The 26640-nt window shown below is 50.2% G+C and overlaps 1 protein-coding gene across 3 annotated transcripts in view; it reads right to left on the bottom strand.

Moving 5' to 3' along the window:
• Window positions 1-430: 430 nt before the first annotated feature.
• Window positions 431-26640, bottom strand: part of STK32B (serine/threonine kinase 32B) — a 336677-nt gene continuing 310467 nt past the window's right edge. For 2 of the 3 annotated variants that reach the window (XM_058546711.1, XM_058546712.1), the window contains 3 exons: window positions 21923-22054; window positions 20279-20343; window positions 431-2430 (listed from right to left, as the gene is read on the bottom strand). In XM_058546711.1, the coding sequence (XP_058402694.1) occupies window positions 2292-2430; window positions 20279-20343; window positions 21923-22054 (336 nt within the window). In that variant the 3' untranslated portion in view covers window positions 431-2291. The remainder of the gene's footprint in view (window positions 2431-20278; window positions 20344-21922; window positions 22055-26640) is intronic. The other variant, XM_058546713.1, reaches the window with a different exon arrangement.

Raw genomic sequence — 26640 nt, forward strand, 5'->3', positions numbered from 1 at the left:
GAAGGCAGGGTGGGCGGAGCAGAGAGACACCAATCAAAAAGTGTGAGCAACACAGCAATTACTGGTTCATGTGCACCCACGTGTGCTTTATGAAGGTTCGAGAGGTAATTTGAGGAAATTTTTATAGTGTTTTTCTTTAGGGGGAGAATTTTCTGTATTTTTCCCTATTGAATAGATTGTGCCTTTTTAAGTATAAAATAACAATGTTGATAATAATAACAATGTAAATTGTGATCAAGTTGGATAGAGACTTGAATTGTCAAGTTTGGTTGTGTTCTGGGGGCAAAGTAAACACATTACTGATTTGGTATCCTACCCCTCCCCCTCCCCCCACCCAGCGGGCACTAATTTAAGTTGAGCCTCTTGACTCCAAGAGGACATCGCCCATCCCACCCAACCCTGAATGAGAACTAAGTTGTAAGAAACAATGTCCAAGAAATAGTTTATTCTGAACAAGGAACACCGCCTACTTGAATGGAGCCAGGAAATCCAGCATCTCTCGGGCTACTTCCTGCTCCTACCCCTCATTCGTGAACTCAGCCCAGCAAGAAATTCCAAGTGCTGCCAGGGTCACAGTGGAGAGAGAAGCAGCCCCGCTGTTTCCTGGAGAGGACAGGACGGTGCCGACGGGGAATGAAGAATGAAACGTGTGCAAGACAAGGAGACTTCTGTGGACAACACAGTCTAGACATAGCCTCGGTTCAAAGGAGGAAAACAATAACGATTTCTTTTTGTTTTTTAAATAAAAATATAAAAACACACCGTACATTAAAATGTCTCTTAAGAAATCTAAGAGATGACATTGACAGCCCCAAGGATTGATTTATGATGTAAAAAGTGAAAATTGGAAGTTGGATAAAAAAATAAACACACAATTGAACTTTAACAGGGATATACGGATATCGAAGACTCCAGGAAGAAAAGGTCAAAGAATCCTAAACACCAGGCTTGTTTCTACAGAAAACTGACCTGCCAAATGAGTTAATTGGGAAACTTTCTCCAAATGATGATGACGCTGCTGAGAAAAGATGGCTACCATTCAGTGAGTGGTATGTGCTGGGTGCATTCCACACAGGATGTTATTAACCCTATAACAACCCTGCAAGGTTAGTTTTATTGTCTTCACTATAAAACGAGGAAACTGACAGGTGATTATGCAATTTGCTAAGGTCCCCGCTTAGTAAAGAGCAGGGCTAGATCTGAACACAGGTCCCCCTCCAAGTCTAAGCTTCATCCTCGATGCCACAGCATCTCCCAATTCAAAGGCAAAGTGCTCCCTGAATAGATCATCACGTCATTTGTTTTTTGTTTTGTTTACAGTGTCCTCTTAGAATAAACTTTCTAAACATGCATGCTTCCTGATTTATCAAGATGGGGCTGCCCCGTCAATGGCAGTTGGGGACCCTCTTTGAGACAATGGTGATGAGACCACTTTATACCCTTCCAGGAAAGAAATCCTGGAAGGGGATGGAGACTGAGAGTTCTGCTGCGGGCCTGGGTTTTGGGAGGGACTCTGATGACATTCTACAGGAGTGGCCGATGCTCAGTGACTTGACCTTCTGACTGGGCATCTACTCGCCATCCCAGCCCCAGGGGTGGGGTGGGGGCGGGGCCTGCTGAAATTAAAAGAGAGGGGACAGTCATCAGTGAAGGAGGGAGAAGTGCCTCTGCAGCACCAAGACCCGGGGGACCAGGCTGGGCTGCAGGCCGCGCCACCTCAGGTCAGGACTGGCCAGGCAGAGAATGCAAATGAAGACACTTTAAGTTTTGCTCCAGGATCCGAGAATGGTGTTTCCATGGGAAGGGCAGACACATCACATGTTTCTTGTGCCGTTGGGCTGCACTTCAAAAGTACTGTCTAATGAGCCAGGATGGACCGAATTGCAAAGTTGTGATGCTCTAATTGCTTTGGGAGGTAGGAGTACACTTCAAATATCAGGGTATATTTTGCGTGTATAAACAATTTTATAAATTTCAAAGGTTTTGGATGTCTGCTTCCCAAATGGATTCTCCCAATAACCTTGTAATTAGAGGTGGGGTGGAGAGCTGCTGAACCCCTTTGGCAGATGCAGAAAACTGAGGCACAGGAAGGGCAAGACTTGTCCAAGGTCGCGCAGGGAATCAGTCGGGCAGCTGAGATCAGAACTCTGGCTTCCCTACTAGGAGCCCAGGGCTCTCTCTGCATCTGATGTTGTCAGGGGTGAGATAGGGACCATTGTGGCATGGAGACGGGCTGCTGGTGGGCAGGGCAGAGATGTGTGCAGTCCCGCCGGGCAGCCGCACGTGGCGGCTTAGCTGCTGCAGCCCCGGGAGCAGGCGTGGGCGAGAATGTTGTTGTTGCACCCGTCCTGGAGCTTGCCCTGGGCCTGGCTCACAGCTCGGCCCTCCGGGTCCAAGAGCTGGCCGCTCTGCCCCTGCTGCCTCCTCAGCCTGCAAAGAAGCACAGCACAGACCTGAGTTAGCGACATGGGGCTGGGGATGTCCAGGAGACATGTCAGGGGAGGCAGAGCGACTGAGAAGCCTTCAGCCCACACCTTCCCCGGGTCTGGTCTAGAGTGCTGCGCTCTGCAGCCAGGCAGGCCTGGGGCCAAAGCCCAGCTCGGGTGCGCCCAGGTGAGTCACCTAACACAGAGAGCCTCAGTTTCTTTATCTGTAAAATGGAGGTCATAATTCCTCCCTCACGGCGCCTCGTGAAGTCTACAGGGGATCAGGTATGTAATTTGCCTGAATTCACGCAGTCAGTAAAGGTGGTGAGCCCCCGCATCATTCATTCATATATTCAGTGAATGTCCACTGAGGTACCAGCCACCAGGCCTGGGAGCAGAGGAGACCCTGGCGAGAAAAGCAGTCACAGTCTCTGTCCTCATGGAGCTCACCGTCTAAAGGGGGAGACGGGCACTAAGCAAATTGTCCCACAAATAAACATCCAAACAGATGAGCACCCAGACTTAACAAAAGAGCCCGTGACGGACTGTGTTAAGGGAGTTTGATTCTGAACATTGCATTTCTTAGCAGCTGGGCAGCTGGTCACCTTCCACATGATTTAAGATGTCAGCATCCCTCTCTTTCTGATCTTCAAGTTCAGGTTCATACCCTGTCCCACAGCTGTCACTGCATGTGGATGGTGCAGGAAAAAATGGAATTGAGACATTTAAGGAGGCAGTAAGAAGTCCGAGAATGGGAAGAACTCACCTCAAACCCTGGCTCTCAACACTGGCTACTTGGGCCAAGGGGTCAACCTGCCTATCTTCTTCTGAGCCTCAGTTTCCCTATCTAAAGCCGGGGACAGTATCATGCACTTGGCAGGAGGCTAAGGGGAAGCAGAGAGAATGCATGTGAAACATCTGGTACAGACCCGGAAATAATAATATTACAGTTCTTCCTTGTTCCGAAAGACACAGGTTTCAGCCTTTTATGTTTTTTTTACATTAGCCTGTTCTGTCAAATGGAGCGCAGACCTATCGCCTGGTTTAAATGGAAGCGTCCTTCCTTCCAGCAAACACCTGGGTGTGCTTGTCACGTGCAGAGCACTGCGGATGATCCCCAGATGAGTACGACACCGTCCACAGCCTCAGACGGATCACAGCTGTGTTTGTGTGTGTGCTTGTGTGTGGTGGGGATGCCTAGCGTGCGCACAGTGCCCTATTTGAGCGAGTCCTTCAGGTTACTAAAATACCAGCAGCAACACGGTCTTTTCTAAGGCAGTGACTTGGTGGTGCCTGCCTCCTGCCCTCTGTCCACCTGCAGGGACCAGGACCAGGTGAACAGTCCCTCCACCCCCGAGGCTTGCGGCTCTCAGGAAGGACGACTGGGAAAGGTGGTCAGGGTTACAACACGTCATCCTAGTGGAGGAGGGGTCAGGACCCAGCGAACAGGGCTGGGATCCAGAGGACAAAGATGCAGCATAGTGATGAGAGAGCCCCATGAGGGAGAGATGGATTCTGAAATCTTGTGTGGATCAGAGAAGGCTTCCTGTAGGAAGCAGCATTTGAGCTGGACTTTAAAGACTGGTATAGAATGTGGGTAGCTGGAGGGAGGGAGGGAGGGTGGAGATTTGAAATGAAGAGATGCCAGTGAAGGAAGGCAAAGAAAGTGGAAAAGAACACTGCAGTGTGGACCAGAGTCCTCTCTGGAGGTGACAGTATCAGCCACTCTGGCACCTCCTTTTGGTCAGAGCTAAAGTAGGAGGAGTAGGCCAGAAGAATAGAATTAGCTATTTCAAGTCTCCCCTTCTCTATGGAGGGTCATACATAGAGTACTGTGACCATGAGTACTGGAGGCCCAGAGCGGTGACTAAATGAGGTGTGGGTCATGCCTCTTGCGACCTACTACCAGGTTCAGTGTGAGCCAAGGAGGCAGAATCAAGAAGGAAGGACCCTTCTATGGGCAGCCACCTGTTCACCTACAGCCTAGAGAGCTGGGATTCTAATCTAGTTCTGGGAGGCTCCAAAGCCTGCATTTTTCCCACTACATCTGCACTCCCACCCACCAACCATTCACCATCCCTCCACTATCCACTCATCCATAAATGCATCCTCTCACCCATCCATTTTCTGTCCACCTATCCACCTATTTCCTGGTCCATCTGCCCATTCGTTTACCCCATCCATCCATCCATCCATCCATCCACTCCCATATGTCCACCCATCTTTCCCACCCCCACCTGTCCACTCCTACTCACCTACCTGTCCACCCCTCATCCACTTACCTCTTCACCCACCCACCCATCCACCTCCCATACACACACACATCCATCTATCTACCTCCTCCATTCATCATTCACCCATCTACCAATACGGCTGTCTATCTACCTATCTACTCTTCATTGTAGTGTAAGCCCTGACAGTTGGCTTTTCTTTTTGTAATGCAAGTGCCTGACTTAAGCTTTGATTGCAGAGGCATCCTCTTCAAAGAGGGCTATCTTGAACAAACGCATTGCCAGCCACGTGACTAGATAAAGAGCCAGGCTGGCTTCCCCACTGCAGGCTCCTTTGTTTTAGAGATCTTGGTTGATTTCCATAACTGACCATTTGGGCCCCTTGGTTTTTCTCTTACTATGCTTCAAATTCTTGCTCTTACATTTTATTTTTTTATTTTTCTTGCTCTTACATATTAAATTCACCAATAAAGAGTGAGCCCTCGAAACCCTAGGCCCCCACCCTTGACCCCAATAAAAGTAGAACCCCAGGCTCACTCTCTCTCCCCCACCACCCCCACCCGTGACCTTGCTGTGTGGCCCCAGGTGTGCCATGCAATTTCCAGGACCTGTAAATAGCAAAACTTTTTTTTTCCTGAAGTTTCCTGATGGTTATTGCTGAGGGTATGTTGCAATCATAAGAAGTACAAAGGCCAGTTCAGTCACAACATTAGTTATCAACTGGCTGAGACCGGCATACAATACTCATCCATTTATCTAATTATCCACCTATGCACCTGTCCATCCATTTCATCTATTCACTATCCACCCACCCATTGATCCCTCATACATCCTCTATTTACCCATCTACTCACTCACCACCATCGACTCGTCTCCCACCCATTCATTCACCCATCCATCCAGTTATCCACTCACTCCCATATGTCCATCATCTACCCTCAATCCTGTCCACCCCACTCACCTGTCTATCCACCCCTCATCCACTGACCTAATCACCTGTCCCCCTCCCATACACCTGCACATCCACATATTCACCCATCGATCTATCTATCTATGTCATCCATTCATCATCTACCCATATATCAATCCATCCATCCATCTACCACCCCCATCCATCTACTCATCCACCTATGTACTCATCCCTCCATTCACCCATCAATTCATCCATTCACTATCCACCCATCCATTGATCCACCCATATACCCCCTATTTACCCATCAACCCACCCATCCACACCCCATCCATCACCTAGTCATCCACTATCTATCCACCTATCTAACTATCTATCCACCACTCTTCTGCTTATCCATTCATCCATCTACTCCCATATTTCCATTCATCACTGGCACTCACCCATCTGATTAAGGCCTATCCACCCTCCACCCATCCACCCATTCATCCCCCTATCCTTCCACTCATCGTTTCCACCAGTATTATCTGTGGGCCAGGCTCTGTGTGCCAGGCTCACAGTTGAAGGGGCTGGGGAGCAGGACAGAGAACACACTGAACATTCACTGTGAGGAAGTGTCTGCTGGAAGGAAGCAGTATGGCATAGCGTTAAGGGGCTGGGCTTAGAGCCAGGCTGTTTCTACCCCTGGGTCTGCCACTTACTAGCCATGTGACTTTGGGAGGCTGGCTTCAAACCCAGGGATCTCTGTCTCCAACACCCCTGTTCTTTCCACTGAAACCTATGCCATTCAATCTGGACCTGGAAGGAGAAGAGCATGGAATGATTTCTCTATGTTCTGAAGGAATTAGAAAGGCTCACGTTGCTCAAATAGGAATCCATGAACCATGACAGAGATATGAAACCATTATGGTTGGCCCCGAGAGCTCACTTATATGACTAGCCCACAGCCCAGTTATCTATAACTCAGGAGGAAATGAAAAAGCATTTTACATATCCTACTAGGTGTAGCTCAAGTCTGCAATGCAAATTGGCCAGTTATCTCTGCAATGGCAGGAACATTTAATTTTCTCAGCAACTTATCAAATTGATTGTCAGCTTTGTGACCAGAATTCTGAGTGAGGGATGTGAGCACTCTCAGCCTCCTGAACCCAACCATGAGATGCCAGAAGGCAGTGCTCTGTCACAGAGAACCTCTATCAGCAAGAGTAGGACACATATTAAAATGGGTAATAAATTGGGCTAAAGGCATTTTTCAAAGGCAAAGCTCCACACAGGACTAAAATAAAATGATTGCAATCAAACTAACATCAAATCAAGCTATTTCACATACCAAGGATGGAATCTTGGTATTGATGTTTAATACCAACATCAATCTCCAGTAGACTGCCCGCAGACGAGGCCGGCCCTCCTCCATGAGAGAGATCAGCTTTCACCTGCGCGGTGTGCTTTACAAAGAGAAACACTTTCAAGTGCTTTCACACCTATTCGCATCATTTCACTTGTCTCCTCTACATCGTTCCTGACTCGAGAATTCCGGAGCGGCCATGTGGTGTAGTGGGAGAATGCAGGCTTTGGAGTCTTACAGAATTAAATCAGAATCCCAGCTTTGCTGTTGCCTGCTGAGTGGCCTGGGGAACCTGCACCACTTCTTTAAGCCTCTTTCCTTCACTGTAATATGGGGACAATGCTTCCTTAAAGGAGAAGGTGAACTAATGTGTGCTTTCCGTTGCCCTGTAGCAGGCACTTTACAAAGGGCAGCTATTTTTATGATAATGATTGCAGTGGGGAGATACTCCCATTTTGCTGGTGGGGAAACTGAGGATCAGTAAGTAAAACTTAACTTCCTGCCATGGTTCTGATGATGTCTCCCAGCAAGGAGGTCCCCACAGACGGTTCTGCAGCCCTCCTCCTGGGAGGTCAGGGCAGAAGACACGGAGGAGTGGAGGGTACTGGAATGGAGTACACATGGAGGGGCTGAGGGTCGGGACCCAGAAGTGGGAGAAACAGGACAACAGGCTGAGGAGGGGGGAATCCAGCTCCAGGAGTCACAGTGGGGTGCGGAGGGGTTCACTAACCAGAGAGGGCCAGGGCACAGAACTGGAACGGGGTCTCCTGCCTGGTTACGGGTCTCACCTCCACTGGGCAAGGGCCACAGCACACCACCTGTGTCTTCACAGCACCTGGCCTTGTGAACAGCCTGGGGCAGGTGCACAACGTGTGCAGGGAGGATGGGCAGGCTAATAAAGGGATAAATGCCCAGCTGGGTTTTCCCCCTGCATCAGCATGCTCTGTCTCAGCATGCCGAGGGGGCAAGGAGGCCGGTCGTAATTCAGTGGAGTAACAGGGTGTCCTAGCTGGACAAAATTGGATTGCCATTTGCAGAATTGGCGAGCTCACAGCCTTTTGTGGACAATTTGCATGAGTTGACATGCGTGGAGCTTTCTCTCTTGTGGGAGGGAGCTGGGATAGGTTGTCTGTTATTTTGTGTCTATGTGTGTGTATATGTTGGTAAAAAATTAAGGGAAAATCATGTTTGACACAGCACATAATTGATATGGCACTATATTGGTCTGATAATTTTGTTCATAATTATTATTACGAGCAAACACTTGTATAGTGCTGACTGATTATGTGGTAGGGGCTGTTAAGCACTTAACATGTGTTAACTCACTTGTCCTTACAACAACCCTATGAAGTAGGTATCAATACCCTGTTTTACAGACGAGGAAACTGAGGCACTACTGTGAGGTCCAAGGTCACAAAGCCAGCAAGGATCAGGATGCAAACCCAGGCAGTCTGACTCCCGAGTCTGTGCTCTTGGCTGTTATGTATACTGACTCTCTATGGTTCATAAAAACCAGAGTTGAAATTACTAGAAAGTTCTGGAAGGGCATACACCAAATTGAACAACGGTTGCCTGGTTGGGGATGGGGAGGTGGACATTGAAGGGAATAAAGCAAAAAGCCGCCTGGTCTAACTGTGCGCACACTGCAAGAATCCCTTCTCTAGTGTCCCTAGCAGAGACCCAGCCAGTATTACCAAAACCCTGCTCCCCATCTTCCAACATAGCCCATTCCACGTGGGACCAGCTCAAATCCTTAGAAACTTTCCTTTCATGTAGAATTGAAACTGAGAATTCTACATGAATTCTGCTGCCTGATAGCTCCTCCCCAGTGGCCTGTGGTGTGCTTTCTGGAATTATTCAGGCGATTCTAATTTTTCTCTCTCAGGACACTCCTTCAATTCTTAGAAGCCCTCTGGGCTGACTGTCTTCCCTTGTCCCCCAGATCCACTCTGCCCCACTCTCCGCCTCCTCTCCAGCCTGGGAGTCTGACTCCCCGGGACCATATCAAAGGCTCCCACGCCCCTGGGCTTCCAGCTGGGCTTGGCCAGTGAGGAGCCCAGGCAGAGATCAGCAGGAAGCAAGGGCAGTCAAGTGTGGGCATCTAGTCCCCAGCCCTCTCCCTGCACTGTCGCCTTGAGCTGCTGGGAACCCTGGAAGGTCACTGCTCCCATTGAGGCAGCCCTCTCCTCGGAAGGCCTCCCTCTCCTCATCTCTTCCAGTCTCCATGTGGAAACACCTTGGCTTTTATGAAGACCCAGTTTACTGCACTAGCCTTTATGATGCCCTGCACCCACACCTTTGTAGTTGGTCTTTCATAAATAAATTCTCCTTGGAGTATTTCTTCTGGGACTCTGACTGATACATTTTTCCAGTCTCCCATGAGATGTCTCTTCCTTAAGTAAAAACTCTGTTTAACTAGCTGTTTCACTTTCAAACCTCATCACTTATTAGGAAGATCACCTTGTATGCAAGGCTTGTCTCACAAATTCAATAACAGCCTTTGGCCGGAAGCATTAAAATCTTGTTTTATCTGCTGTTGCTGGAAGCAAAACGTATTTGAGGAAGTCTTCAAATGGATGGTGTCAGCTACTCCACGGGTGGGATATAGCAAAATGTAGAGGATTATCTTACCATCCTCTCCCTCTCTATACTCCTTTGCAAATAGATCAGCTCTGGAAAGACGGAAGGGATGATAGTCTCAGGCTTCTGAGTAATGGGGATTGAGATGCTGAAAGCCCTCTCATTCAATAGCTCTTCATTTAATACCCACATCCACTCTTCCGGATAAGAATTAACAATGCCCATTGTGAGGGTGAGAAAGGGGCATAAAGAGACGAGCAACTAGTGGTAGGTCACACAGCTTGTCGGGGGGGGGGGGGCGGGCTCACATGGAGGACTTTGCTCTTCCTATCTTCCCAGCCAAGTGCACCTTCCTGTACAGTGACACTAGCAGATTTCTCTCTAGATTTAGAGGTTAGGCTGATCTTCTGTGTCTGAGCTGGCATAAGAGTTAGACTCACTGGGTCCTTGCTGATACCCATTATTTCTGTGTGGGTGCAGAGGAAGGGGCTGCGCGGGGGACCTAATGGATGGGGAGTCACTAATGGTGTTCACTAAACGTTCTGATTTACCCCTCTCCTGGCACATGGCAGAATTGCACTTCCAGGCTCCCCTGGGCCAACAAGTGTGAGTAGAAGTACTACCATCAGGCTGAAGCATTGCCAGTGAGAGACTCTCTCAAAGTCTCCTTCCCTCTGTCATTGTGACTCAATGTCCCAGAGATGCTCCCTCAGCCTGGGTCCTGGAATGAGGAGGATGATGGTGACATGGGAGTGGCACCCCCAGCTGACCTGCCATGGATATACAGTGTGAACAAGAAAAAAACCTTTGTTTTTGTTAGCCACCGAGATTGGGGGTTTGTACCTGGGTGTAGGGTCGGGAGGTGATCTGGAGGTCCAGACACTGGTCTGTTGGTGAATAATGGCCTCAGTCCAATTCTGGGCCAGAGAGGTCCCATGGGAAATCCCTGTGGCTCCAGACAGGAAGGAACTTTTTGATGGTCAAGGGCCTGAGTTAGTGGTCCACTTTGGGGCCACTACCTCCATGCCTGGGCAGCCAGCCCTCTCTGTCCCCTCACTCCTCTGCCCCCATCCACCTGTGGTTATCATGTTCCACCTGTCCAGAGGAAGAGAGGAGGTCAGGTGGGCAGCCAAATGGGACCACCTCCCTTTTCTTTACTAACCCGTCCCAGCCCTCAACATCTGTCACTCCCTACTCTTTCCTCTCCTGGACTCTATTAACCCTACAATACCATCTTTACTGTGCAAGTGGAGTGGACCCCCATTATTTTGCCTTTCCAGCACTGGACTCAGAGAGGAGCTGCCACCTCTGTATAGACCTTACCTCCCTGGTCACAGCTATTGATTGGTCTAAGGGTGGGCACCTGACCCAAGCAGCACCAATCACAGTCCTCCTCCAATGGCCAGATTTGATTGGTGCAGGAAATGGCCCCTGACCCAAGCTGGGCCAATCGAGGCATTCTCTGGGATACTTGAATTTGAGATCAGGAAAACTTTCTCCTTCTTGCCTTTTCTTCAGCTCCCTGTTTTATCTACTTTCTTGCATTTGGTGGCAGAGCTGGGAAACTCTGGAGCTTTCAGCAGTCATGTCTTCCACTGTGTAGAAAGAACTAGTTTACAGTAAAAGAAAATGACTTCGATGTGCAGAAAGAAAGAAATTGCTAGAAGAAGGAAGGAGCGAGGGCTGGCAAGGTTCTTGGCCCAGGTCCTAGCTACCTTGGGGTCCTGTTGCACCCCAGCCCTTCCTGTGGCTACACGAGTCCTCCAAAAAGTTCCCATTTCCCCTAAGCCATTTGCTTTTGTTTCCATCCTTTGCAGCCATGACAGTCTCAGAGGATTCACCATTTATGCTGGTATCTGTCTCTCCAACCTCCCAGAGACACAATTTTTCTAGGTTAAGCAATGGGACCAGTAATATTTCCTTATCTTTACACAGAGCTTTGCAATGGTCAAGGGCCATTGTGATTTGGAGCTCTGAGTCTGATTTCAGGCTCCACCAGCTGAGTGGTCTTGGGCAAGACATTGCACTTCTCTGAGCCTCACACTTCTCTCTGTAAAATGGGGGTGACGGTTGAACCTTGCCTTAGTGCAAACTTCTAATTAAGTTAAAAAATGATAAGTTATGTGAAAGAGCTTCAGAAACTGTCAAGAGGTCAACCAGTAAGATAGGGCACTTTATAGTCTCTAATAATACCTCTAAGAATTGTATACATATACGTATATGTAATAACTCTAATTTATTATTATTAAATATATTAAAATATCACTAATTTATGTGTCAAAGTCGATCCTTTTAAATTAGCATAATTTTAATTTATTTTACATTATTTATTTGTAAAATTACTTTTCTGATAATAATAGTCATGCTTAAAATTTTGATTGAAATTTGGGAGAAACCAAGGGTTAGACGGTGAGACAGCACTGCCAGCCATGGAATCTTTATTTGTCCCTGGAAGGTGTATTCATTTCCCAGGGCTGCCTAATAAAGTCCCACCAACTGGGTGGCTGAAAACAACAGAAATTGATTCTTTCACGGTCCTGGAGGCCAGAAGTCTCAAGGCGACTGCAGGGCTCTGGGGAATCTTTCCTTGCCTCCTCCAGCTTCTTGGCGTCCCTTGGTTGTGGCCGCATCACTCCAATCTCTGCCTCCATCTCCACACGGCCTTCTCCCCGAACCTATTCTCCATATGCTGGTGTCTGTCTGTCTTCAAATCTCTCTCTGCTCATAAGGACACCAGTCATTGGGTTTAGGGCCCCCCTAGTCCAGTAGCACATCATCTTAACCTGATTACCTCTACAAAGACTCTATCTCCAAATGGGCTCACATTCACAGGTGCTGGGGGCTAGGACTTCAACATACCCTTTGAGGGGACACAATGCAACCCACAACCACGGGGTCTCAGGCAGAGAATCTAAGGCTTTTGCTTAAGACGCCGGGGCGTAAGAGCACAGCTAGAGCAAGCAGTGGAAACCAACATTGAGGACCGCGAGAGAAGTTACCAACTGCCCCTAAGCACGTACTTCAGAACATCTCACTGTGTGTATTCCATTTTCACAGACATTCCCAGCAGTACCATTCACTTACTTTGCCTGGATATTTTAATGAAAGGCTCTACATTTGTGAAAAATGAAAAGCAAGAGTCAGAGTGGTACAGTGGAAAGAATACAGGTGTGAGAACCCCCAGACCCACGTGGACCCACAAGTCTAAGTGGACTGAGGCCCAGAGACCTCAGGCAAGGGATCCTTCTCTCTGGATGTCCGGCTCACAAATCAACGTGGTGGTGAGGATTTATTTTAGATAAAATGTAAATGCATATAAAGCATCAAGCACAGTGCATGGCAGGTAACAAGTTTTCAATATATTCAAAAAATGATAGTATAATTTCATTTAATTGGCTAGCAATGAGATTTTTATATGTAACAGAGAAAATTAGACCAGGATTAAAACAACAACCACAGCAATATTTACTCCAAAATAGACCGTTAGATCCTATTTATAAATTTGAAATTTATATGCAGTCTCACTTCACAAAGGACTCAATAAAGCCTATAAATTTTCACATAAAAAATAAGGAACCTCCGGGCTGGCCCCATGGCATAGTGGTTGGGTTCAGTGTGTTCCACTTCAGTGGGCTTGGGTTCTCGGGTTCTCAGGTGGGGACCTATACCACTCGTCAGCCATGCTGTGGCGGCGACCCACATATAAAGTAGAGGAAGATTTGCACAGATGTTAGCTTCGGGCTAATCTTCCTCAAGAAAAGAAAAATGAGGAAGATTGGCAACAGATGTTAGCTCAGGGCTAATCTCCCTCAGCAAAAAAAAAAAAAAAAAAAAGAACCTCTTTTTTACTAGAGAAAACTGATTAAAGGGAAAAATAAATGGCACTTTAAATGACTTAAGTCTGAGCAGGACAACTGCCAGCATGTGCTTCTTAGAGACGTGGCGATGTATAGACTCAGGGCTCTGTCAGGGTCTATATGTTTCCCCTTAGCCTACTGGAATCCCACAACATTTTATTTCCATGTGTTTTATTGGTTGGGATTAATATGTCAGGATCAGTCACCCTTTTTTAACGGGGCTGCAACTTCCTTTCATTGAGACCTGAGTGAAGTTGACAGAGGGCCCCGACACCTGGGTGATTTCCCGACTGGGGATTTTCACGGAACTGTTGCGATTCTGCAGTCTAGTGGCGGTTAGGCCACCTTTATGTGTGTCTGACATTCCTCTTGCTGTCCCGGGTCCCTGAGCTGATTTTCCGTTTCTTGGCGTTTGGAAACGGCAGAAAGGCACTGCCTTACTTTATGTATCAGGTTCCCGGAAAGCCTAACGCAGTCTCCTGTGCTCTGCGCTCCCCTTTGCCTCAGTGAGCAGTAAATCCTCTAGACTCTTCTGAGATTCAGAGATACCACTGCAGTCAGAACCAGGTTTTTATCAGTTTCTCCATCTGTGAAAGGGGAATGACAATACCTACTGATAGAATTTCAATGAGAATTTAAGGAGAGAATGGCTGCAGGCTGCTCCCACCCCGTGGTCCAGCACACAGTAGGTGCTCTCAACTGTTGGCGTCTTTCCTGTTATCCTCACCTACAAAATGAGGTTTGGACCACACCTTTGGAATCTCAAAGACTGGAGAGAACCTAAATGTGCTGGCTTTGATTTCAGAAGGCTGGACCCTCGAAGTTTGCCTCTTCCTAGCAATGGGGTTGGGGGAGGTGCCAGTGGGAAAGGTTTTCCCCATTTTGCAGATTAATCTGTAAGATGTAGGTATAACCATTTCCTTCCTTCCCCGTGGGATGCTGAAGAGAGAAGAGGGGAGTCAAAGTGCTTTGCAAATGGTGGACCTTGGTCAAGTCAAGGATAGTTGACATCCAGCCCAGCCCCTGATGGCACAGATGAGGAGCTGGATGCTCAGAAAGGCTGGGACCCCACCATGCTCACAGCACCGAGAGCAGCAGGACCAGGACCTGCCCCGTCCATCCGGTTCCCAAGCCTGAAATGAACTGCATCTTCATGCCTCTTTTACTTCCAGCTCCCAGTGGCTCCAGGCCATGATGGAGGGTCTCTGTCTCACCGCCAGTGTCTTCCAGAGAGGTCACCTGGGCAGATGAAGTCAGCAAACTTTAAATATATTTTGACTGTTTACCTTGCTATGGCCTCCGTCTAGGCGCTCCACCCCTATCCCCAGCTGAGAATGGTGTGACTTGCTGCTGTTGTCTCAGGAGGGTTAAGGAGACAGACTGAGGTCATGTTAATTTGTGTGATCTCGTACCTGTAATGTCCGAGTTCACCAACAGATGGCGTCTACAGGGCTAGTGTCAGTTCCTTGTTCTACGTTTAATATGCACAGCCAGGGGCCATTTTGCATTTTGATTTAGCGCTTGGGCTCTGGAGCCAGACTGCCTCCATGGAACCCCAGTCACCTCTTAGCCGTGTGCCCTCACCCCGCTCTGTACCTGCCCTTCTTCACCTGTAAAATGGGGGAATAAGTATGATTTCCTTCATTAAGTAGTAGATAATAACAACAATAAACAAACACATAGAGACAGAGATTGGATTGGTGGTTACCAGAGGGGAAGGGGGGAGGGAGGAGGGCGAAAGGGATAATTCAGCACATGTGTGTGGTGATGGGTTGTAATTAGTATTTGGGTGGTGAACATGATGTAATCTATGCAGAAATAGAAGTATAATGATGTACACCTGAAATTTATACAATGTTATAAACCAATGTTACTGCAATAAACAAAAAATTAAAAAAAAACAAAAAGCAAATGGCTCACAGGATGGATGTATGGACTAAATGGCCTAGAGTGGGTGCCCAATAAAAATGTGCCCTAATGGCCATCTACTCCATGCAAGCCACTGTGCCACCAGATGCACGGAGAGAAACCGCAAAGACACCACTTAGGGAGAGTAACCCCGTCCTTAATGTCATAAGCTCATTCCACCAGAGTGTGAGCCCCATGAGAAGAGGGGACTGCTGTCTGCTGTGTCCCCGGTTCCTGACCCCAGGGAGATGCTGAATAAACATCTGCTGGACAACTGGATAAAGCACATGTAGCAGAAAAGCCCAGAATCTAGCGGATGGAAGATTAGATTTCAAGTCTTTCATATTCCAATTAAGAGCTGCAAGACCTTGGAAATACTAATAATATGTACCTCCGCAAAAGGTGATGAGGAAGGATTAAAGCACTGGCTCTCAAATGGGGGCGATTTGCCTGCCAGGGAATACTTGGCAACGTCTGGGGTCATTTTGGTTGTCACAACTACAAAGGTGCTACTGCTATCTAGTGGGTAGAGGCCACGGAGGCTGGGAAACACCTATAATGCACAGGACAGTCCCATAGCAAAGAACTGATGTCAGTAGTCATCAAATGTCAATAGTGCCAAGGTTGAGAAACCCGGGATTAAAGGAACATGATCTAAAACCATAGAATCATATACGAATGTTGGTTATTATTATTAACAGTATCATGAAATATAACAAATGCAGTATTAGGGGTTTAAAATGTAACATTTTCAAGGCCTCCAAAGGCTGCTTTAATGGGATTTTAAATATTTTTATTTCTTTAAGAGATGACACACATAGAAAATTCAGCTCCTCAAACTCCCTTCTCACCAGGGGCTTCTTATTCTGCCAAACTTTGTCAAATGCTATTGAAAAGATCTTTTGGAAAAATTGTCCCTGCTCATATCTTTGGCAAAAAATAGGAGGAGAAGCCCCACGGTGAGTCTCTCAAACTAATGGAAGCTCAGCTGCCAAGGCCTTCAAAGGCCGGCCCAGTCCCTGGAAACAGACACTCCACCTGGCTCCGTGGCCTTTCGCCAGCCAAGACCATTAACCGATAATAAGCTGCATTTCCAGAAAATTAGGTAGGGCTAATTTTAATTTCGTTCTCTGTTTAGAAACTGAGGTCCAGAGAGCTCAGACCCAGGACATGTCCTCCACGTCCCCACAGTGGCCCGTGCACGTCTGCACCCCAGCATCTCCCCTGCAGGCTGCGGGCATCCTGAGGACACGCGTCCTGCCAGATCCACTTCTGTGTCCCAAGGCCCAGGCCAGGATTATGGATATCTGTTGAAGGACTGAATGAGAATCTTCTATGGGAGCTGACGCGGTGATGCCTGGCCCATGTCCCCTTGGCACTGCATGCTGATGACGGCTTCATCACGTGGGGGGAGGAGAACCTTTTCTCTGCCTGAGAGCTTTCTCTAGCTGAGGAAGCACACGTGGTCTGTGTAGGAGGCAGGTAGCTGTACAGGGGGGTTAAGGCCCTTGGGAGCACCCTTCAGCCTGCAATGGCTTGGAGTTGCAGGTGACTACCCCAGTGCAAGGGAGACAGAGGGCTGGGAGGGTTTGCAGGTTTAGGTGGGGATTCTTGTGACTCAGCTCAGAACCAACTAGAGGATGCACGGTTTGGGCACACTGGTCTCCCGCAGAAGCTCTCAAACCATTAGGCATCAGAATGACTTGAAGAACACATTAAAATCCAGATCCCCAGGCCTATTCTCTCAGCTTCTGATTCAGAAGGATGCTGTATTAGTTTCTGAGGGCGGCTGTAACACAGTACTACCAACCGGGTGGCTTAAAACAGAAATTTATCATCTCACAGTTCTGGAGGACAGAAGTCTGAAATCAGTGTGTCAGCAGGGTTGATTCCTTCCGGAGGCTCTGAGGGAGAATCCTTCCAGGCCTCTCTCCTGGCTTCTGGTGGCTGTGGGCAGTCCTCGCTGTTCCTCGGCTTGTGAGCACGTCACTACCATTCTTGCCTCCATCATCGCCTGGCCTTTTCTTTGTGTCTGTGCCTCTTCCCTTCCTATCAGGACACCAGTCGTATTGGATTAAGGGCCCTGTACTCCAATATGACCTCATCTTAACTACTTAGATCTGCAACAACCCCCTGTCCAAAGAAGGTCACATTCTGAGGTACTGGGGACCAGAACGTCAACATATCATTTTGGGGGACACAATTCAGCCTATAACAGGTGCCGCAACTCTAAATGCTAATACTCCCTGCTAGGTGATTCTGATGGTATTCTGTGACCATAGCACCTCCTTCAGGTTCATCTTTGCAGCGCCCTCTGCATGAAGAGGGCTGCAACCACTGCACACAGCAGGACCAAGCTGTCGTGGGCTCACGGCCAGGCACTCAGATAATGAGAGGAGACGACTGCCTGAGGAGGCAGGGGCAGCGCAGTCCCAGCGGACTATGACGGGAAGCCTGGCTCAGTGTCTCGGTGTCCCTCACCCAGTCAGGCCTGGCCACCCAGCTGATGTCGGATATGAAGGGACTTGATTTAATGTTCCAGCTACTCATGTGCCAACACAGCAGGCGCTTCAAACACAGGATTGCAAAAAGGGGTGGAGGATGAACAGGTCCCACTTTTGGTTGGCTTAAAAGGAAAACTCTTGGTTTGGGGCAGATCATGCCTCATGAGTTGACTTCTCACAGCCATTTTTACAGACGAGAAAACACAGCAGGGAGGGCTGTGGGGTTGCAGTGTGGCTCCCTGCCCATGTATGTCATGGAGTAGGGGTGGGGTTTGACGTGGAGGGGTCGACGTGATGCTCAGACAAGATCCTGGTGGGACCGCCAAGCCCTCCACCTGGGTACTTTCCTGTGGTGGGTGGGGAGAGGCTGGGGGAAAGGCGCTGCTCCCAGCACACCTGCTCTGACAGATAGCCTATCAACCTTCAGGGCCACTGGGAGCACCTCAGGTGAGCAGAGGGGCGGCGATGAAGAGCAGGAACCACAGACAGACCCCATGCACAGCTCCCCCTCTGCGTCATCTTCTGTCCTGCCTCCTGCTTTTGCATATGCTGATCCTTGACGTCTCCATCTGGAAACCGTCTTCCGCCTACCTTCTTGGAAAACATCTTCCGCCCTCTTTCTTTATTTTACTCCTGTTAACTGTGCCAGCCTCACTTCGGATCCACGACCACAACTCTCAAAGGAGTCCTCAGCACGGCTGGGTGACCCCACTACATTTCCCTAATCAATTCACTTTTCCACGTGAGAAAGAACATCGAATTGGCTGAAGCTCCTACATAGTTGTGTTTCTGCTAAAAGCAGCCAGACGCGACCCCTAAATGACACAAGGAGGGATGTCTCATTTTCATTTTCTTTTAAAAGGAAACAATTTGGATTATTCAGATTCCAAACTGAAGCATCTTCTGGCATACAGCACAATGTGCGACGCAATTGCTATCCGCTTGGTTTGCCATTGCTCAGCCTTTTCTCACATTCTCCATCCCTGCTCTGAGGACTCTCTGAGGACCCCTCAGTCCATGCCTGAATGGGTGAAAGACTCAAGGCAAGGATGCCTGGAGCCCACCATTGCTCACAGTCAAAAGCGCCCAATCTGGTTTGAGCAGAAGTTCCTGGGACTGGGTTTCTAAGGCTGGGGCAGGACCATGAGCCCAGAGCAGGCAGGACTGCGGGGCAGTTGTGACGAGCTCTGAAACCACTCCCTGTGTCACCCTCTGCCTGCCCCAAGTCTGACGGGCCGTGGTCACAGTGGCCCTTCCTGCTCTGCTGCAGAACAGGGGGACCAAGCAGATGTGGTCCCCCAGTGGGTGAGGGTGAGGCTTGCTGCCCCTGACTGGTGTGTGAGCCTGGGCTGACCTGGGCACCCATCGGTCCTAGAGCTGCAGCTGCCCAGGACAAATGGCAGGCTGCCATCTCCTTCACCTTCCCAGTGCTTCACTGGGAATGGGGCCTTGCCCTGCCCACCAGCCCACGGGCTGGAATCCAAACAACCCTGCCTCCGGTCCCTCACCTCCGACTTTCGCCCTCCTCCATGCATGCTCTGGGAATTCAAACTTCTCAATCAGCTGTGGGTCCCTACGTCTGCCACACTGTCTCGTCCTCAAGGCTGGAGTTCCATGCCTTTCCCCTCCGGGCCCTTCAGGACTCAGCCCGGCGTGGTGCTTCTGGAAGCTTCCCTGACACCTACCCTGATGCTGGCGCCTGCTGTGAGAGCCACTGCCTGTGCTGCCCTTTACCATAGCACACATTCCCTGTGCTGCTGTCACCTGCTGTGAGCCAAAATGGTGGAATACTGGTGCGTACATAGGGTCAACATGACATTTATCCATCTGGCCCTCGGGGAGGAAGCATATCTGATCGTCTCTGCAAGGCCAAAGCCTAGTTCAGTGTTGGTCAGCTGTGCTGATCTGCTGTCAGTCCCGCCTGCAGGGATTCAGCTCCCACCGCACGAGTCCCATCTCATGCCAGCCCGTGATGCTGTGGTCCCAACACAGCCCACACCACCTTACCCCGTTAAGTAATAATAATAACAGTAATCATTTGCATGAGGACTCCTACCATGCCAGGCACTGTATCAACAGCCTCATTTAATCCTATAACAACCACATAGCAAGGCAGTGATTTCCATTTTGCCAATGCTGACAACGAGGTTTAGCAAAGTTAGGTAACTTGCCTCAGGTCCCTCTGGCAGCGGCAGAGCCAGGACTGGACCCCAGGCAATTTCGCTGCAGAGCTCGGCACTCAACCGCCTGCAAGCCTGCCTCTCCGCGCCGGCATTCCTGGGTGCCAACTCATCCCGCTGCGGCCGGCCTCACTTCACAGGAGGACCCCGAGGCCCAGAGAGGGGCAGTTAGAGCCTTGCTCAGCTCTGCAGAGGAGGCAGGATAGAACACGGGGTCCACCCACTGCTTCCCTTCCAGCATCACGCTGGCTTCACCAGGGGCAGGGACCCCGATTCTCTCAGGGAGTCTTCTGTCACATGGAAGGGCTCTGCCCAGTGGGTGCTGTGGAGGACTTACTTCTCCCTGTTGAATATGATGAATTCCTTCCGCACGGTCTCCAAGCACTGCTGAAGGTGTCCATTCTGTCAAAGAGCACAGAGAGGTGACTGTAAGTGATGGGGCATCATTCAGGGAGCCATGACAAAGGAGTGATGACAGCAGAGATTGATTTAAGTGGGACCATGGACGCTTGGGGCTGGGGATGAGCTAAGAGGCTGAAGCAGCCCTGATTGTATGGGCGGTTGTGCCAAGGGGAGCCTGGCAGACAAAGATGTTTTTCTCAATGTTAAGCCATTAAATCCAAGTTAAAAGCCATCTTAGAATGGAATATGGATTGAAAATCATGCGCTTGGTTTTCTAATTGCTTGAATGTCCATCAGGCCTAATTAAGCAGCCTGGGGACGGGGGGAAGAAATTCAAGACAATCATGCAAAGGTGCTCACTGTCTTCAAGAACAGGTGCCAAGACCACCACGCTCAGCAATGCTCCATCACACACGTCATAGAGGCTGCCTGAATGCCGGGTGCACACTGCACGCCTGCGCAGAACGCCCCCTATCCCCTGGTGCACCCTTATTAATGAACACTCAGGTGTCTCCAGGCCAGCTTCTGCACTAGGCTTGGCAGGCACAGGGCCTAGGGCCCACGATACTTTTAGGGGCTGCAAAGATGTTTTAACTTCTTTTAAATGAAGCAGAAAAAAAAAGAACTTTTAGCATTGAAAGTTATATTCCTCTTCATTCCAATGTGGCCATAAAATATCATTTTTAATATATTTTTATGGAGGAAGGGGCAGTTGTAGGTTGAATTGTGCCCCCCCAAAAGATATGCTGAAGTCCTAAGCCCCAGTACTGGTGAATGTGACCTTATTTGGAAACAGGGTCTTTGCAGATGTAACTAGTTAAGATGAGGCCATACTGGAGTAGGGTGGGCCCTAAATCCAGTGACTGGTGTCATTAAAAGAAGGCGATAGGAGACGTAGAAAGACACAGAGGGAAGAAGACCATGTGAGGATGGAGAGAGTTAGACTGATGCAGCTGGGAGACAAGGAACGCCACGGATTGCCGGCAACCACCAGAAGCTGCAAGAGCCAGGGAAGGAGCCTCTCCACGGCCTTTGGAGAGAGCACGGCTCTCTCGACACCTTGATTTTGAACTTCTGGCCTCCAGAATTGTGGGAGAATACATTTCGGTTGTTTCAAGCCACCAAGTTTGTGATACTTTGTTATGGAAGCCTAGAAAAGGAACACAGGTGCCCAAAGAAGCCATCATGCCCAGGGCCCCACGAAAGTCACTCTACAGCCCGGGGCGCCTCCACGGTATAAAATCTTTCCCAAGGGTGCTCGGGACCACTCGGCGCAGCGTTGACGTCACTGGGCATTGTTCGTCCGCTCTCGCCTAGAGATGCATGAGGCTCCTGCTCGAGGAACAGTGCTCACGTGAAGGATGAGAGCACGATGTGGAGATGTACAGTGATTCTTTCACAGTTTCATGCTACGAAAGATCACTCGCTAGATGGAGGTACCTCACCTACTGCAAATGAAGGTGTTTGGAAGGGGGAGGTGACATGCCTCCACTGGGCTACAAAGCAGCTTCACTCAGTTATATTCACTGGGGTATAAGATGCCTCTCCTCCCGGGGTCTGCTCCGGAGACAATGCTCACCAGAGGACAGCTGTCCTTAGTGCCATCCCTGGACCTGTTCTTTGCCAACCTCTTCTTCTTTTTGTGAAGTGGCTTGGACTCGAGAATCATTTCTTCAAGTTCAAATGTGGGATCACAGTTCAATCTCCCTTTCTGAAAGGAAGTGGAAGGGGACACATGGTTTGTCTCTGTCCCACCCAGCACTGAACTGTATTTTCATTCTTTCATTCAATCGTTCATTCAACAAGTATGATCGACTACTACCGCGGGACACATCACTCACATTCTTCTCCTGGTGGTGAAAAGCAACACGTTCTCACTGCACTTCATTCATCTATCCCCATAACCCCCGTCCCCACCCCAGGGCAACCCCATCCATTAACATCCACGCAGTTCCTTAGTCTCCTTCCTGTGTCTGTTCGTTTCATGAGGCTGAGTTCAGTTTTCCAATCTGCTTTCACTTATTTTATCAAACACACATTCTCATCCATTACCACCTTTTCTATAAATACCATTTTTAATAATCCAATTTAAAAATGCCATTTCTGATAAAAATTTGCCCAATTGCCCGTCCTGGTTCCCTGTTCCCCCACAGCTGGAGCCAGCTGACCCTCAGGCCACTGTGGTCAGGAGGAATTTTGGTCTCCTTGACTTCCAGACCTTGGACCTGAGATCCTAGGTGGCTGTTTTCCATCCTGAGACCCAGCCCAGGATGCCAGTCCCCTCAGGCAGTACAGCCTAGTGGTTACAACATCAACAGCTGTGGAGGTGCACAGAGACCTCTCCCAACGAGCAGGTCGGATTTCAGGCCCAAGTCTTTCCTGGCCTGATCTATCTGCCTTTTATTCATTCATTCATTCATTCATTCCAGTGCAGGCTCTGGATCCAGACTGCCTGAGGTCAAGCCCCTGGCTCTGTCCACTTCTCACTGAGTAAGCGTGGGAAAGTTACTTAACCTGTGAATACTGACTTAAGCTGAGAATACTAACAGGATCCACCTCTCTGTTGTGAAGCTTATATGAGATAATGCATATGCAATTTTAGAACAGTGCAGGGCACGCAGAACACACTCCATCCTGTTGGCTACCATCATTCATTCATTCGTTCATACTTATGTGACAAGCACACTTCGAGGGCTTCTACTGCCTTCTAGGGCCACCCATTGCTCTGGGGGCTCTCTCAGGCAGAGGCCAGCCAACACTACATGGCCCCCGCCCTCCGAAGCTCTCCGGGGGATGGCAGACACACTGTAGCAGAAAGCTATCAACGGCTAAAGTAGACCTGGGCACTGTCCAGTGGGGACCAACCAGAGAGGCCGCGATCCACTCCACGTAAGGGGCTGGAGGGGCTGGTGGGGGCGATGAGGAGGTGGTGCTGCAGTTTGCCTCCCAGGCCAAAGGCAGTTACCGAGACCCTCCAATGGGCTGGTTGCTGTGTTTTCTGCTGAGCCCTGAAGGAGGGGTGGGAAACTGCCGGGTGGACAATAAGGGCATCTTCAGAGGGGAAGCAGCATGTGCACAGGTACTGAGCTGGGAGACAGCATGGCGCAGGGGACAACTGCAGGCAGGGGTGTGGCTCTGCACGGGTCCTCGTGTGTTTGTGTGGGACTGAGCATGCACATGCGTGTGTGGGGGGGAGTGAGTGTATATGTGTGTGAGTAGGTGTGCATGAGTGTGTTTGGGCAGGTTGGGGAGGAGCGGCAGGTGAGGGCTGCAAAGGCAGGTACCAGCCCCTGACAAACGATGCCACGTGATGGCCCCATGTGTCCCCCAGGGCATCGGCACACAGCCTTGGGGAAGGCTCCAACGCAGCAGGGGAAGAATTAATTAGGCAGTTTGTGCTCCATGTGCAGGCCTGCGTCCAGATCCCTGGGTCTCCTCAGTCTGGCCTGAGCTTGGCAGACGAGGACCACTGAGAACGCTCGCGTGTTTCTCTGGCGTATCCAGAGCGGGCATTCTGAAGGAAGTCAGCCGAGGGAACTGGGAACAGGCCTCCGCTGGGTTTATTAATTAACACGGCAATTACACGGGTGGTGTTTACTGAGGGCCCACTGCTGCCAGGCCTGCACGGAGCCTTTGGAAGCCTTTTGGCGTCTCCTCCCCCCAAGCTCCGTGAGGGGCCCCACTCTTCTCCTGAGGTGACAGGCGAGGAACCCTGAGCGCACCTGAGGTGACAGGTGGCAGAGTGGAGCCAGGTCTCCGTGGCCTGTGCTCCCGGGGCGGGAGCCTGCGGGTCTCCCTCCAGGGCTCAGCCTGCTGGTTTATTGTATGTGTCTTTGTGTGTTTATGGGGTGATTGTTCACGCACCCCTAGCCCAGAGGTTGTCAACAAGGGGCCGTGTCCCCCAGGGATACTTGGCAACGTCTGGAGATGTTCTTGGTTGTCACAACTGGGAGCTCCCGGCACCGTGTGGGTAGATCCAGGGATGCTGCTACACCGCCTCCGCCACAAGGCCAGCCCTCCCGCAAGGATCGTCAGGCCCTCACGTCAGCAGCAGCTGAGGAGCCCTGATCTCATCTCCCAGCTCCCCGCCAGCTGCCGCCGCCACTGCTCTCCTCACCGCGGATGCACCGCGGGTCAGCCGCACTGCGCGGCGTGTGGGCGCTCAGTGAGGGCGGGATGCAGGGACGGAGGACAACGCCGTCTTGCTTTCACCTGTTACGGCTCCCCTCACCTGCCAGTGAGCTGTGGTGGAAAACGGCCCCGAGGACGCTGCCCTGCCCTGCAGGGGGGCCGTCACCGCTCCAGCTGACTCTGAGGTCCCCAAGGCACACCTTCCATCTGTGGATGCACACCCCCCCCCAACATACACACACACATCACACCACATACACAACACACCGCACACACACCACACATGCATACACCACACATCACATACACCACACCGCACACACACCACACACACAGCACTCCACACACACACACACACACCATACCAAACACACCAAATACACCATATACACACCACATACATATACAACCACACCACACACACACACACCACATGCACACACATGCACACATCATCCATACATACCACATATACCACACACACACATCACATATATACACACATTCCACACACACCACACCACATACACACACTATACACACCACACATCACATGGATACCACACACACACACCACACACACACAACAAACACACCACACACACAGACACCACACCAAACACACACACCACACACACATATACACACACCATATATACTACACACCACACACATACCACATACACTCACCACACACACAACACACACAACAGCCCCCTACACACCACACACACCCCCCCAACACACACACCACACCTCACAGTTGGTCAAGCAAATTCCCCAAACTCTTACAGTGGGAGGAAGGGGACGGGCACTGACTGAGCAGCCACTCTGTGCCAAGCCTGCCCGGGGCACCCTGTCTCCACTGCCTGTTTGTGTGTGGGGAGGCTGGGAGTCATCTGAACCCGGAGGCGGCACTGGAGTGGGGGTACCTCAAGGGAGGCTTCCTCAGGCAGAGGCCCTAAGGAAAGCAGGTCTAGGTGGATGGACGGAGGTCCAGGCAGTGGGAATGGCAGGTGCCAAGGCTGGAAGACAGAGGCAGAGCGTTCTGTGAACAGCCGTTGGGTCAGCGTGCCTGGAGCTCGCCTGGGGGGAAAGTGGGGAGAAGGGCGGTCTAGGAGGACCACGGGCGAGACAGGCAGGGACATGGGGTTTGCTTGTTGGGAGAAGATGTGAAAAGATCAGCATCACCAGGCTTTGCTTTCAGAGAGCTGCGTCTAGAACGCTGCTCAGTCTGTGGGGTGAATCTAAATTCAGAAAAGTGCACACCTTTGTTCTAACGGTTATAAGCACTGTTTGTGAAAGGGAACTTGAAGCCTTGGATTCTTGGAGAAACTGATTTGGGGAACCAGATTATTTTTGTACCAAAAGGAGCAACAGAGGTCTTTAAAATACTCTGACATAAAACACACCCTGGGAAGTCTGGGGCTCCCCACCCACCAGCCTATGGCCTCACCAGGTCTCTTTTGCTCTTGTGCCTTTTATCTTGAGGTGTGTGTGGGGTGTGTGTGTGTGTGTGTGTCTAAGGGACGAAGGCTTTTTGAGCCTGAGTCTCCCCCTGCGTGCAGACAACAAGGGGTTGGGATAGGGAGCAGAGGGGCCAGCTTTTGCGGACCTGTGCCGAGGTCTCTCTCCTCACACACACACACACCCAGTACCAGGGAGGCAACTATAAGCCACTGTCCACAGGTGAGCAAGGTGAACCTGGCCGGGTGGAGGGTGCTCTCCAAGGTCACAGAGAGGAGGTGGCCGAGCTGGAATGTCGCCCAGCATTTCTGTCCCATTTGTCACTACCCCTCAGGTGCACTCTGCAATCTCCTCCAGGAGAAATGCAACTACTGCCCAGCACTGAGCCCCCAGCTGTCCTGTGGCCGGCCCCAAACTTGTTTCAGATTTCTGCCAACTCTACCTAAGGGAGGCCCTGCCTCCCTATCCTTCCCCAGCCTCTCGCTCTCTTCTTAGCTTGTTCTGTGTGCAGTGACAGCCCACGTCACCACCTGCTGTCACGTACATACTTACTGGCGTGGTGGCTCATTGTCTGCCTTCCTCCCCTCACAGTCAGGCCCGTGGGAGCAGGGCTCGGTCTGCTTCCAACATCCTGCTCTCCCCCCAGTGCCCGGACCTGTGCACACAGTGGGTGTGATTCTCCCCCAGTGCCCGGACCTG

The sequence above is a fragment of the Diceros bicornis genome, chromosome 8, assembly GCF_020826845.1.
Source record: "Diceros bicornis minor isolate mBicDic1 chromosome 8, mDicBic1.mat.cur, whole genome shotgun sequence".
In the NCBI taxonomy this organism is placed as follows: domain Eukaryota; kingdom Metazoa; phylum Chordata; class Mammalia; order Perissodactyla; family Rhinocerotidae; genus Diceros; species Diceros bicornis.